Source organism: Scardinius erythrophthalmus (genome assembly GCF_964197995.2).
Source record: "Scardinius erythrophthalmus genome assembly, chromosome: 18".
Taxonomy (NCBI): domain Eukaryota; kingdom Metazoa; phylum Chordata; class Actinopteri; order Cypriniformes; family Leuciscidae; genus Scardinius; species Scardinius erythrophthalmus.
The window spans coordinates 5,941,299-5,956,774 of NC_138238.1; the positions used below are offsets into that span (position 1 = coordinate 5,941,299).

Genomic DNA, 15,476 nt, shown 5'->3' on the forward strand with positions numbered 1-15,476 from the left:
ATGGTAACAGCAACTTCTCTGATTGGTGGATCTTAATGAGGTGGACTCATTTAAAAGACTTCTGGCTTCTACAAAATCACATTATACTGTGCTGTAGCTTAATATTGGAACTCATAGTCTGTCTTAAAAGGTTTATACATTATCCTTAAAAACATATGTTTCTAGGGAGAAAATTAATGGTATTTTTTTACTTCCAGAACCCTGCTGTTGTGCTCTGTTTCTGAGGATAAAAATAAGACAACAAAAACTCAAGATCCAAGACTCATAATTGGAATCTTACACAATAAAACCGTGTCCCTGTCTCTTTTCTCTTCATGCTAATTAATGATAAAAATTTGCACTGCAATGCACAATTTATATGAGTCATCTGATAGTGAGACTGCATCTACAGTATATTAGGAATATTTCCTTCTCTTCCACCTAATTATATAGTATCCATAAGACACCCTTGAGAATACAAACAGTTTTCTTGTGATTGTCTGGGAAAAAAACTACTTTGAGAGAGAGAGAAAAAAGTGCATTACAACAGCATACTGTATGGTTAAACTTTAAACAGTAATGAGGATATTTCTAGAGATGAAGATTCGGAGAAAAGCGAGGTCAAGCCGTATCACTTCTTTTGCCAAGATGTCTCACAGATTTGTTTAAGAAAGTTCAGTCTGGATGAAGTGTTCAGGAGCGAAAATTCAGCAACAGCTCTGTTCCAAAAGCTAAAAGTTGCCTACAGATTTTAAAGGTTGCATCTAAAAGTCAAATAGAGTGCAACAGTCGGGTTCCGGATATAGAAATAGATTTTTAAAAGTCAAATAGAGTGCAACAGTCGGGTTCCGGATATAGAAATAGATTTTTAATGATAACTTATAAACCTTTAAAGACAGCCTTACTGTGAGCTATGAGGCAATTAATCGATAGTATTTGCTTCTGCTGAAGCCGTTAGCCTGCATTATTTTAACTTAGTATTAAAATAATCATGTTTAACAGCAGGATTTGTGGTGAAAAACTATTACCCATGATGCTGTGCAGAAAATTCCACCAATCAGTATTGAAACTGTGGTAGATTTTTCTTATATTTAACACCTGACCTATGTCTATCTGGGTCTCGTCTACAATCGACTTCCCCGAACGTCTACAGTCGACATGAGTTCCCCTGGGTCTCGTCTACAATCGACGTCCCCTATCTCTCACTTGTTCCCCTAACTAACTTGCTTCCCTAATTAACTTGCTTCCCTAACTAACTTGCTGCGCAGCAATAATAACAGACAGACTTCAGCAAATGTCCTCTAAATGCTTTAATCACGGCCGGGAGAGTTTCCCGAGCAGTTCTCAGAGAATCTCCCCCAAGAAGACGCACGGCCGGAGGATCTCAGACAAAAAAAAAAATACTTTTTTGCTTCAAATCAAAGTTTGTAATGGTATGATTCACCTTGTGTAGCAGATTGACTTGGTTCATGGCTTACAACGCTTTAACACATTTTTTTTTTTGGGGTCCCTATGGGAGAAATAAATGGAAAAAATACTTCAAGAACCAAAGCCTTTGGAAGTGTGGGCCCTAACCCTAACCTGCACTCTATAGAATCCCATAAGTGACAGATTTGGAATGCTGTATATGAGTCATCTGACAGTTTAGGCAGCAATGCTGTGCATTATACGACCAGCGCTCTGTGAAGAGTCTAATAATACTGCCTCACTAGGTTGCTCACTAGGTCTTTGAACCAAAATCTACTGATGTCCTTCTACAGCAATATGTTGCCACTGTCTTTGGTTTTCACAGTGGCTAACATTACTCACTCTGAGGGAACTTTGGTGGGTTGTCGTTGATGTCAGTTAGCGTGATGTTGACCGTGGTGGAGCCCGACAGCCCTCCAACCTGCCCTGCCATGTCTTTGGCTTGAATCACCACTGAGTAATGTTCTCTTGCCTCTCGATCCATGTCTGCCAGGGCTGTTCTGATGATACCTGCAAAATGCACACAAACATATGGCGGCTTACGCACATAAATAGTATAAATGCAAGGGTTAATAAAGTGATAAGCCACAAGCACATTTTCACAGAATTCTTTTCCTTAAATGTATGTATAATTTCTATTGCATTCGCACTTACACAGATTATCATCTCACACAGCGTTCAATTTCTTATCATTTTTGGTAAAAATGTTTCAGCCAAATACGTATGTGTGAACAATTATACATTGATGATTCATATTTATAATTCTTGGATTAATCTAGTTGCGTATCAATAGAATTGGATGCAGAGGTAATGCCGTGTGCAGTGTGACATTTTGTAAGACTTGTTAAAATAAAACGCTTTTGTGTCTGGAAGGTCTTTTCTCTGCCAAGGTCAGTTTATGTACCTTTCACTACCATTCAAATGACATCAAAACCTTGACATACTGGTGAACTGAACCATAGTCTTCAATCATACATAACTCAACAATGACATGCATACACTAGATATGGACAGTTTTGTTGATTCTATGGTAACATGTTTTAGTGGTTGCTAAGTGATTGCTTATTAGCTATTAGAGTCATAAGAGATGGCAGTAAACTAAAAATCTACTCAAAAATTGTATTTAATACAATGCACATAATTGTGTGCATATATGTTTTTACATTGTACTTATATTTAAAAAAAAATGCAGGCATGCATTTGCAGCTGTTGGTAATTTCTGTAATTACATCTATAATTACGCGGTTGACCATTCCCTTACACCTACTCATACCACCAAACCTGTCCCTATCCTTACCCGTATCCCACCTCAATAGCAGCAAAGATGTTTTGCAATACAATATGAACACAATAAGTACTTTTTTTTTTTTTTTTTTTTATGTAACTGTTGAGATTTCAGTACAATTTTAAGCTTTACTGATCAATGTTACCTCAGAATATTTTTATTTTTTTTCACCTTGTACATAATAATTATGCAATGGCAAAAATGGTTAATAATAAAAGGAATGACTTCAAATAAATCAATAAAAAGCCTTTTCATAGTAACTGCTTGCTGGCAAACATTTTGAAATGTTGTTCTGGCATTTTGGTGCAGAATGTGGAGGTCACACATATTGCTCTAGAGAACTGCGGCCATAAAAATAAATAAATATATATTATTCACGTTTGTTTTTGCATTTAGAGTCACATAAATTATTTGTATGTTATGAGGAATTGCTTAAATGTGTTTGCTGCCCAGAAGCAACATTATGCCACAGTGGAATTGACATGACGCTTCCACTATAGTGAATATTGCAGTTATCAGCTCTCATTCACTAAACATTTTCATGAACAAATCATGAAATGTAGGAACAACTGACATCTCTCACATGCAAAAATCATATATTCTTGGAGGCCTTATAAACAAGTTAAGATTACATTGTATGCATAGATATAGATACATACATATGGTAAAAGAGTAAGTAAAGGTGCATTATAGCTTCAGCTGCGAGGTTCCTCTGCATAAAGATGCAGATTTGAGTTTGTACAGCTGGCTAATCAGAGGACTGTGATCTGGGTCTGTTTTAAAGTTTTTTATTGCGTTTGAACTTGTTTTGAGGCTGGCACACCTGGCATTGCTCGAGGATCTTGCTGCGCGTGCTTTCAGGCAGAAGCCAGTCTTTAGAGAGCATCATGTTCGCTGAGAGTAGAAAGAACGAAAGGAAAGGGTCTGCGGAAAGCCCTTATATGGACATGGTTTGGCTGCGTTTTATGCAAATTACTTACCTAGAACACACGGTCGCTCATTCAGAATACTCCAAATTCATTAACGTTAGAATGAGGTTGAGAACAAATTCATGTGCGTATGCACGTGTTGTGAATTAGATGGATTTTTTTCATGAGAAGAAGAAGAATTTTTTCCTGTGCGTAAAAACACGAATAATCCACGATTAGTGGATGAGACCCAATGTTTTTATTTACATTTTTTTCTACATTATCCATTATTGAAGTACATACTTTTTTTTTTTTTTTAACATTTTCTTAACATTTAGGTGAAATTTAAGTCAAAAGTAAATCCAGGAACCAATTCAGTGGCAATCCACTGACTCACCCTGAGAAACCCTCACACTAGTTCAAACACGTCTCTGAGTCACTACCGCCTCACACAATACATCACACAATGACTGATAGTTCCTTTCCTCTATCTCTTTGTGTCCCACAATGTCTTTCTTTCTCTCACTCAAATCTCCCTCCCTCTCCTTCTCACCTTTGTACTGTGTCACAGACTTTAAGTCCTCATTTGATGATCAAACCCGCAGTCAGATGGAAATCACACAAAAGCCATTGCTGGAAAATCCTATATATTAAAAACTATATATTAGTAGGTAGGACTGAGAGGTAATTTTTGAAAGTTTGGTAATCATTTCATATAGTTCTTGTGTCATCACTATCACTTTCCATTATTTTAGTCTTTTGTACAATTTCATTGACAAAAGCATGTTCCTACTGACATCATCTTCCAGGAAGTGACCCAATTTTAGAGGGAAAACAACAGCACCAGAATCAATGGATTTGGTGGGTTACTGATATTTTGAGTACTATGATTGGATGGCTTGGACATCGTAGATGATTCTGCTTTATCTTGTGTACCCTTCTTCCTTAATATACTTGAGGATGTTACGGTATTACACCGTCTCCGCGTCTGCTTGATCATTCTCCCGAGATCTCCTGCCACACATCACAGAGGTTGAGACGCATGTTTCCATCTGATGACTGATAGCCTCGAGGCTGCCGGTTGACAGTCTACATGAAAATGACCTGGGGGCTCGTCCGGGATATTCCCAATTCTGTGATAATTTTGTGTTTTTCGATCAAAAACAGTCCAACCTGTTTGATAAAAGCAAATTAGAAATTTGTATTATATAAGCATAATATAAAATGTTATGAATAAAAAAAATAAAAAAATAAAGCTATTGCTCAGAGAGGGAATGACAGTTGACTTATACTGTACATATACACTGTTCAAAAGTTTGGGGGTGGTAAGATTTAACATTTTTGAAAGAAGTCTCTTATGCTCCTCACCAAGGCTGCATTTAATCAATCAAAAATACAGTAAAAACGGTTATATTGTGAAATATTATTCCCATTTAAAACAACCGTTTTCTACATTAACATATCTTAAAATGTAAATTGTTGTTGTGGCAAAGCTGAAATACTCCAGTCTTCAGTGTTGCATGATCCTTCAGAAATCATTGTAATATGCTGAATTAATGCTCAAGAAACATTTCTTATTATTATCAATGTTGCAATTTTCTTCTGTGATTACACCCCGACAACCACAGAAACTTCTCCAGACGGGCAAAATATGTTCAGAATGCTAGATTTTATTTGTGTCAGATTTGAGGGATGTTCAGTCAAGGAGGAACGGCAGGAACAATCGCTCTTTATAAAATGAAAGTGTTATCAGACAATCCAATCCTGCTTTATATTTGCTTGAAAACAATAGCGTAGGTAGCCCGCGGCTTCCTCTGACAGAGGGGTTCGACTGACACACAGTCAATACACACAAGCCATTAAAGAACAGATTACAGACTCATGAATAAACAGACTGGGTGTTTGAGTCAGGCTCCAGACCGACTCTAAACAGGAATTCAGCACGCCGTTTGCATCCCCATAATTGACTGATTTAATTTATGAAGTGCAAACAGAGAGAAAATATTGATTTGTCATTATTACACTGAAAAGTGGTTTTGCGTAGACCATAAATAACTGTCGGTTTTCTCCGTTATTGACAACAATCATCCCAAACCTTTTTTAAATACTTGTTTGGTTCTCTTACGAGAGTCCTCTCGTACTGCGTTTTATCAAAACGCTACGGGAAAAGTCTCTTTTCACGAAACACTGAAGCAAAAAATTATCCTTTAATTTTCATATATGTAAAACGCGTTGCGGCAGCAGCAGACAGCTATGGCGAGACGGCTTGCTCGCTCATTGGCTGCTCTGCGGCAACTGCTTAAGCCTATCGAGCGAGGCCTGAGATGGCATCAGGCCAATGAGGGCGCTTCGCGCCCTCCTCGCCACTTCCCGCCGAAACGGGCGTGGCTTACCTCTATAAAAGGAGCTCGAGAAGGCTGACTCACTTGATTTTAATCTCTTCAGCGAAGCGCACGCATCGCTGGATCACGGAAGCAAGCGTCGTTCGAAGCAAGCACTTCAGCGGGACGAGCCCTCGAAGCCGCTGGCCAACGCCGCCTTCTACAGCCGTACCTGCTGCGCTTTCCGACGCCTATATCCTTTATTGCTATATTGCTCTGTTTTCTGTGTGTGTGTGTGTGTGTGTGTGTGTGTTCGCTGCAACACTCACCCCTAAAAGAGCTGCGTCTTTTTCAAGACGCCTTCTCATGCAGCGCTCGCGCTCGCTGACGGCGAAATGCCCTTACTCCGAGCCAATTGCCTACGGTGACTCTGAGGACTCGCCAGGCATCCTTCCGAGGCTGCCCTTCCTGGAAGCGGACGGCGGGATTAGTTTTTCTTTACGTTACAAGAAAAGCTACCCTGCCTCCGCGCGCGTCATTCACCGGCGAAGGAGAAAAGAGTGTTCTCAGTCCCACCATTGGTCGGTCTCACCTCTTTTCTCTCATATTTCTCAGTTCCCTGTTCGGCGACTGGAAATATTATTGCAGCAAGTGAGTCTGTTATAGCACGCTTGCCTGCCAGCAAACGCCGAAGAATACATGTTGACGCCGCCTTTGCCGCCAATGCTTCACTCTGTCAGTCCCCTGAAGGCGACTGCAGAGATGCATTTTGCAGCCAGCGAGCGCGTGGTACCCGCTTGCCTGCAACCGAACACCGTTTCTACGGTTCCCGTGCGTCACTGGCGAAAGGAGAATGGAGTGTTTTCAGCCCCGCTGAAACTGGGCGATATCCACTCTTCTCACATTCAAAGCCTACATCCCCCTGTGGCTCAGTGGTGGAGTTATAGGTTTTCCGCATGGGAGACCGGAGTTCTAATCCCGGTCTAGCGGCATATATATTTTTATGCCGCCAATGCTTCGCTCTGTCAGTCCCCTGAAGGCGACTTCGGAGATGCATTTTGCAGCCAGCGAGCGCGTAGTACCCGCTTGCCTGCAACCGAACGCCGTTTCTACGGTTCCCGTGCGTCACTGGCGAAGGGGGAATGGAGTGTTTTCAGCCCCGCTGAAACCGGGCGATATCCACTCTTCTCACATTCTGGCATATTTCAGGCGTCTGAAAATGTTAGTATTGCATGTCGTGCTTACTCGCATGCCTGCAAGCAAACGCCAGTGTGGATAATACTCGCGCTGACTTTGTCTATGTATCTTCACTGTGGTCCAGTGGTAGATTATTAGACTCTCGCGCGGGGGACCCGAGTTCGAATCCCGGGTCTGCCGGCAGAAAATATTTTGCCGCCGAATGCAAATCACTCTGTTTGTTCCCCGAGAGGCAACTGCAGAAGTGTTTGTTTTCGCAGCCCACGAGCACGTGGTACATGCCTGCAAGCAAACGCCAGTGTGGATAATACTCGCGCTGACTTTGTCTATGTATCTTCACTGTGGTCCAGTGGTAGATTATTAGGCTCCCGCGCAGAGGATCCGAGTTCGAATCCCGGGTCTGCCGGCAGAAAATATTTATGCCGCCGAATGCAAATCACTCTGTTTGTTCCCCGAGAGGCAACTGCAGAAGTGTTTGTTTTACAGCCCACGAGCGAAGTCCCGGCCATGGCCGATGATGCTATATGTGTACAGAAGATGCCCACTGCTTGTGCCCATCCCTACACATTAGCACAGCCCTTCACACAGGGCCCGCGCTCATATATTCGACTCGGGTCGATCACGCACACAACATAGTGAACGTGCCCACTGCCTAGTGCCCACAAATACTATGTTCTGCATGCCTTGTGGTTTCTGTAAAGACGAAACCTGTGCATTCACACTGCTCAGGCAGACAGTGCACTCATTGCAGTAATTGTGCCCGCTCTCCCGCGCCCACACTTACTAACGGTCATTATATGTCCTACGGGACTCGCCCAGCCCTCCCTTGCTCGGTTAAACACCGCAGCGGGGTCGAGCGCAGGCATTCTGCCCGGCCACGGCCGATGGTGCTATAAATGTAGTCTCGATGCCCACTCCTCAGTGCCCATCACTACACATAAGCACAGCCCTACACTTAGGGCTCGCGCACATAAAATCGACTCAGGTCGATTGTGCTTCCAACATAGTGAGAGTGCCCGCTTCCCAGTGCCCACGAACACTATGTCTAACAGATCACAGGCTCTCTGTAAAAACGAGACCTGTGAGCGCGCGCTCTGCTCAGGCAGACACCGCGCCCAAAGCAGTAAATGTGCCCGCTCCCAGCCCACATCTACTCGCTCACATGAGTCCTATGAGACTTTCTCAGTCCTCCCTCACTCAGCTAAGCACTGTAGTAAGGTCGAGGACGAGCGTTCCGCCCGCTGTATTAAGCGCGCGCCCCGCCTCAAATGCCACAGGCATAACGCCTATGTTTTTATCCCCCGAAGCGCCTCTGTCGCACGGCGAACAGAGCGCGCTCCGTATCCAGCCCTTAGCCAGCCATGCAGAAGCATGGGCAGCGCTTCCAGGGGTTTTGGACTGGGTGCTAGGCATTATAAAGAGAGGCTTCTCGCTACAGTTTTGTCGACGCCCTCCCCGCTTCACAGCGCGCGTCGGAACTACGGTTTCGTTGGAAGTAGCTCACCTACTTCGAGCCGAAATATCAAAACTGATAAGCAAAAGGGCGATAGAGCGCGTTCCCCCAGCTCTAAGCGAAGGGGGACTATACAGCAGATACTTTCTAGTCCCCAAAAAGGACGGCGGTATCAGACCCATACTGGATCTAAGACGGCTGAACAGAGTATTATTGAAACGCAGTTTCAAAATGCTCACAACCAGCAAAATTCTTGCGCATGTTCGCCGAGAAGACTGGTTCATGTCGATAGATCTGAAGGACGCGTATTTTCAAATACAGATAGCGTCACACCACAGGCGATACTTGAGATTCGCCTTCGGGGGTCAGACATACCAGTATACAGTCCTGCCATTCGGCTTGTCCCTAGCACCTCGTACATTTACGAAATGCAGGGACGCAGCGCTCGCTCCTCTCAGACTCAGAGGCATGCGAGTGCTGAACTATTTGGACGACTGGTTGATCCTAGCTCAATCACGATCACAGCTCGTGGAGCACAGAACCATTTTACTCGATCACCTCGAGAATCTTGGTATCACAGTCAACTGGACAAAGAGTTCATTGAACCCCAGTCAAACGATTTTGTTTCTGGGCGTCGTTCTGGACTCACAGTCTATGACAGCGCGGCTGTCACCACAGCGCGTGTTGATCATTCAGCGCGCGGCGAGGTCTTTCCGCCGCGGCGCTGTCACCCCGCTCAGGAAGTTTCAAAAGATGCTGGGTCTCATGGCTTCAGCATCGTCAGTTCTCCGGCTGGGCCTGCTCCGCATGCGCCCGCTGCAGTTCTGGTTGAAAACGCGGGTACCGCGCAGAGCGTGGGCGACCGGTCGATTACGCCTCAAGGTCGATCAGAGCTGTGTTTCAGCCCTGGCGCCTTGGACGGCGGACGACTGGTACCAATCAGGAGTAAGCCTGGGGACTTCCTCGAGAGTGAGGATGGTGTCGACAGACGCATCCACCTCGGGATGGGGAGCTCTGCTCGAGGGCAGACCGTTCTTCGGCCTGTGGTCGGAACGAGAAAAGCTCCAACACATAAACTGCCTAGAAATGCTGGCAGTGCACAACGCGATGACGCGTTTTTGTCCCCACATCAAGGACGAACACGTCATAGTCCGTTCGGACAACATGGCTGTGGTGTCCTACATAAATCGCCAGGGCGGTCTGAAGTCCATATCCCTGTACAGGCTGGCGAAACGCCTCCTATTATGGGCTCAGCACAACTTACGCTCGCTGAGAGCAGTGCATGTACCTGGGCTTCAGAATGTGGGCCCAGACAGACTGTCCAGGAACAATGTTCCCCCGGGCGAATGGTCTCTACACCCACAAACAGTCCGGCTGTTGTGGGAGAGATTAGGCAGAGCGGAGGTGGACCTTTTCGCGTCCCGCGAAAACGCGCACTGCCCCGCGTTCTTTTCAAAGACCGACAGCGCGCTGTCCCGAAGGTGGCCGCGCTGCCCGTTATATGTTTTTTCCCCCCGTCTCCCTCCTGCCACAGGTGCTGGAACGGGTCAGGGAAACGAAATGCCCAGTCCTGCTTGTAGCTCGGTTCTGGGAGAAACAGATATGGTTCCCAGTTCTGATGCAGTTGACAGATATCGATCCATGGCCACTGCCGTTGAGGAGAGATCTCCTCTCGCAGGCCGGGGGCTCGATTTGGCACCCACACCCGGAACTGTGGTCCCTTCATGTGTGGGTGCTCAACGGATACCCGTTGGTCTCACAGAGGGAGTCGTGAATACCATCACTCAGGCTAGAGCGCCGTCGACACGGCGGCTTTATGCTTCGAAGTGGTCGGTTTTCTCCGGCTGGTGTACAGCTCGGAGCATTTCACCCCTCGAATGTGAGGTAACGGAGGTTTTCTCCTTCCTACAAGAGCTGTTGGATAAGGGCAGATCCCCTTCCACGCTCAAAGTGTATGTGGCGGCTATTTCAGCGTTCTTTGGTTCAACGCTGGGTCAGTCGCTGGGAAGGAATGATTTAGTCATCCGCTTCCTCAGGGGAGCTAGGAGACTGAATCCGCCCAGACCTCCTTCAGTTCCTTTGTGGGACCTTTCTACGGTCCTGGCGGCCATGAAAGGTGCCCCTTTCGAGCCTATCCAGTCTATTAGCCTCAAACACTTGTCTTTCAAAACAGTGTTTTTGATGGCTCTCGCTTCAGTGAAGCGCATAGGCGACCTGCACGCGCTCTCTGTGAGCCCGGCGTGCTTGGAGTTTGGTCCTAATGACTCTAAAGTCATACTCAAACCTAAGCACGGCTATGTGCCGAAATCCCTCAACACGCCTTTTCGGGCTCAGGTCATTTCCCTGGCTGCCCTGCCGGCATCGAGTGAGGAAGGGGACTCGAGTTTTCTTTGCCCTGTTAGGGCTTTAAGAGCTTATATGTCCCGCTCTGCTGTCTTCAGACAGACAGAGCAGCTCTTTGTCTCGTTCAGTGGACGTTCCAAAGGAATGGCTGTTTCGAAACAAAGTCTATCCAGATGGATAGTTGACGCCATAGCGCTGGCGTATACTGCCAAGGGCATTCCATGCCCGTTGGGAGTCAGAGCGCACTCTACGAGAAGCGTTGCTTCTTCGTGGGCTTGGTCCAGCGGGATTTCCCTACAGGATATATGTACGGCGGCAGGCTGGGCCTCGCCGTCTACATTTATCAGGTTTTATAACCTAGAGGTTCCCGCCTTGCAGGCTAAGCTTTTGTCGGTGTAATCCGTTCAGCCGTCTAGTCAGACCGCTGAAACTCATGCGCTATGCGCTACCGACTATCTTGGGCAGAACTGTGTAAGACCCACATTTTCCACATTAGTTCAGGTTCCCTACCCTGTCTATGTGATGTTATACTTGCGTCTGTGGACATGTCTATTCTACGACGCTACAGTTTAGGGAATTAAGGCTCCCACCCTTATTCCCTGACTCTGTGTGAGTCAATCTGGTGATTATGCACTGTATGCCTGAAATAGCTTCCGGTGATCAGTGTTTTTTATCCCAGCACGCACGGCGTTTTGCAAGGGGTTCCCGTAGCGTTTTGATAAAACGCAGTACGAGAGGACTCTCGTAAGAGAACGTACTCGGTTACTAACGTAACCTCGGTTCTCTCTAGAAGAGGGAACGAGTACTGCGTTCTCTGCCGTGCGTACGGTTCACTCTGGTTCGCTTCGGCGATCAAAATCAAGTGAGTCAGCCTTCTCGAGCTCCTTTTATAGAGGTAAGCCACGCCCGTTTCGGCGGGAAGTGGCGAGGAGGGCGCGAAGCGCCCTCATTGGCCTGATGCCATCTCAGGCCTCGCTCGATAGGCTTAAGCAGTTGCCGCAGAGCAGCCAATGAGCGAGCAAGCCGTCTCGCCATAGCTGTCTGCTGCTGCCGCAACGCGTTTTACATATATGAAAATTAAAGGATAATTTTTTGCTGAAAAGAGACTTTTCCCGTAGCGTTTTGATAAAACGCAGTACTCGTTCCCTCTTCTAGAGAGAACCGAGGTTACGTTAGTAACCGAGTACGTTTCCTTTCCCTCATTATAATGAAGAACTAGAGTAAAGAATAAATGATGATGACGCCAGCGTTCTGTGCTCATACACCGAGGGCCTGTTCTCCTCATGTGAAGAGTGTTGGGTTGACAGGCTCAGGATTAGCTGTCTGTGGGCAGGTTACAACATCAGATGCCGGTCAAGGCACGAGTGACCGGAGGCAACGCTATTAACATGCAGGGCAAGTGAGGTTGACCATTGTCACCTGTCACAGTGAGAGCAGGGCAAAGGCCTTCAGAATGCACTAGGGACGGACCAGGGTGTCTTTACTGTTCCAAAAATACCAGAGAGAACAGTCAATTGTTCATACAATTGAACATTCTTACTTGTTTTTTACTGACAGGTGTTATGAGTGGTTGCAAGGACATTTCTGTGGATTGCTAGGGTACTTTAGTGGTTTCTAGGTGAAGTCATAAGAGACGACACTAAATCAGACCATTCATTTGTAAAAATGAATTAATTAAAAGATTTCACAATTGAACTTTCATATATTTATTATAGTGTTGTGTTGTGATGCAAGAAAATCAGATTGCACAATGTTATTTTAGTATCATTGATATACTATTTTAATTTTTGCCATCGCCGGATTTTCCGGCAATCCATGTTCACTGTTATACGGTAGGGGACGCTATTACACATCTTCTGAAAGAATACAGAATCTCACGATAAAAACACAGGAAAAGAAGAAGCAGAAACAAGCCATAGAAGCATTACACTCACGTAAGCTAACACGATTATCAAACACTTAAACAGCATTTAAATCAAAACTGCCTAGCGTTACACAAAGAGCTGTTGGACTGTGGAGCTTTGGGGGTGTTGATGGAAAACAAAAACAAAAGCTTTTCTCAGCTTTTGTTCAAAATGTTGCTTCATAAAAAAAAAAAAAAAAAAAAAAAAAAACTTACAATCAAGTGGATGCATGATACAAAATAATGCATGAAGATATAATAATTTATGAATTCTTAATAATTTATTATTATTTATTAATTATTAAATGTATTATTTCTTTTGATATATTCTGTGTTCAGATGGTCATACAACAAAATATTCTGGGGGACATGAAAGTTTTGTCAAAATTGAAAAAAAAAAAAAAATCTGTCTTTTTTCTAGCTTTCACACTGATCTAAGCTATTTTACAAGAAGAAAAAAGTTAGCAGGGAAAGAGTTGATATATTATAATGGATTTTTTTTGTAATATTTTCCGTTTTCATTATCATTTGAGTTTAATTTCTAGTTATTTTGTTCGTATATGTATATATAGTTACTTTTGTATATGTATATATAGTTTCTATTTAGCTTTAGTTTTTTTTTTGCATTTTTGTCAAAAATGAGAAATGCAGAGTTAATTTTTTTTTATAATATATATTTGATTGTATTTCCGTTAATAATAATTTTATTTCAATGAATGAAAATGTTTTTTAAGGTTTTAATTTGAATTAACGATAACCCTGATCTCACCAACCACAACTAAGAAAAACTGCAAAATTTGGCACTTGCAGTGTAGTTTAGCGCACTCGCATTTTAACTGTATTGCCGGTGTTAAATGCAACCTTCCATTTATGTTTCATCATCTGTGAAATCACCCACATCCCAGTCCAAGGGGGTTCTCCCTTATTCCACCCCCTCAAACCTGTTGGATCTGTCACCAGTCCTTGTTCTGGGACCTCACAATTTACAAATGAGAAGAGGCATTAAAAAACAATGTCATAAACACATCCAAAACATCTCCCAATAAGTACCGCAAGCGTACCGAAGGTTGGAAGATTTCCCAGAATGCATCTCAGCAAACAAAAGCCCAGCACAATGGTACAAAAGGAGGTTTGTAAACTTTCCAAAATGAATCTCCCATCCATTTCTCCTGCTTTAATGCCATAACTCCATTTCTAGCCTGCCAACGCTCGAGCCCCAGCGGCTAGGCAGAGATATTACTCGAGCTGCAGCATTACTTAACCTAGGCTCCTAAGGCAACACAAGTCTCTGGCACACAGCCATTCACTCCATTAAAACAACACAAAGACTAATGTTGTGACCTTTTCATCAATCGTCAGGGGTGAGGGACTGTCTCTCCGCAGCTATCACTCAAGTTTATTGTGTGGGATTGGTAAGTGCTCTTGAGGAAATGTGATACAGGCTTGCTTTAAATGAGGGAGAGTGTAGTATTTGTTATTAGGATGTACATGAAGGCTTCGGGGAAGCCCCCAAAATGAAAACCCTAAAAAAACAAACATCCATCCTTTCATCAGAGCCGACATTAGACCAGCAGCATTAAGAACCCCACAGCATTCTTCCTTTGCTCAGAAGAACCATGAGGTATCTATGGAAACCGGATAAGCCAATTCCTGCACAGCTGTCGAGGAACAAGTGGCAAGTCTGACCCAGGGTTAGCTGAGTGAGCACAACTGTTTTAAGCCTTTGACTGGTCTCTCCCGCACCCCTTCTGTCTGTAATCTTCTTTCCCTTCGTCTTATTCCCTCTAGGTTTCCAAAGGCTGTAAATTTATAAAGAGGGTCGATCTAGGTGTGCAAAGGGGATTACGGGAAATTACCTTTGACTTGGTTGAGCGCTAAGGGCTGTTCACACAGGACTTTGTGAAGTTTACTTCTGTAGCCAGATGGGTTTAAACAGGATATTCAGCCAGACAAATTATGTTATCATCACAATGCTAAAATATCAATTTTGATTTCATGTTGACTTCGAAGCATCTTAGTCTGCAAGACCTGGAATGCTGCACCCAATTCAAAGAGTTACTGTATTGTATATTATACTGTGTGTGTGCTTTTTTCCTCTGGAGGTAAAATAGCTCAGGAGAGGTTGGTAATATGTTGAATAGCATTAGCGGCTGGGGAAGGCTTTGACAAACTGGCATGCTTTTCTAATTTGATCAGAACAGGAAGTTGCTCTAATCCTTCCTTTTAGAGACTCCCTGATCTGTGTCAGAGAAGCTCTAAACTCACACTCTAAAACCCTCCAGACTCCCTGATCAGCAGAGAAATTAGCCTACTTATGTGTATGGGTATGTGTGTGCGTACGAGGAAGAGGTTCCTACGCTTTGCCCATCATCGCGGCCTCTGAAATTGGGAATTCTGATTATTCCCTGGAACCTCTTAACAAGAAAAAGGGGAAGATGAAGATCCGATCTCACTTGTTATCAAGCGTAACGTCTTGCTTTACGTGTGCCGGTGACACGTTGGGCCTCTGCACTGCCACTAGCTGATAATGAGGTGTCTTCACACAACCACACTTTCTTTATTTCTAAAGAATATGTTCATTTTCAAATCATAAATCAACAGGGATGGTGCAAACTTGTCA

At 44.1% G+C, this 15,476-nt stretch overlaps 1 protein-coding gene across 2 annotated transcripts in view; it reads right to left on the reverse strand.

Annotated features, from left to right (window-relative positions):
- The window catches only part of LOC308706690 (cadherin-18), a 146,143-nt gene that overhangs the window by 42,942 nt on the left and 87,725 nt on the right, over positions 1-15,476 (reverse strand). For both annotated transcript variants that reach the window (XM_081392479.1, XM_081392480.1), the window contains exon 5: positions 1,789-1,956. In XM_081392479.1, the coding sequence (XP_081248605.1) occupies positions 1,789-1,956 (168 nt within the window). The remainder of the gene's footprint in view (positions 1-1,788; positions 1,957-15,476) is intronic.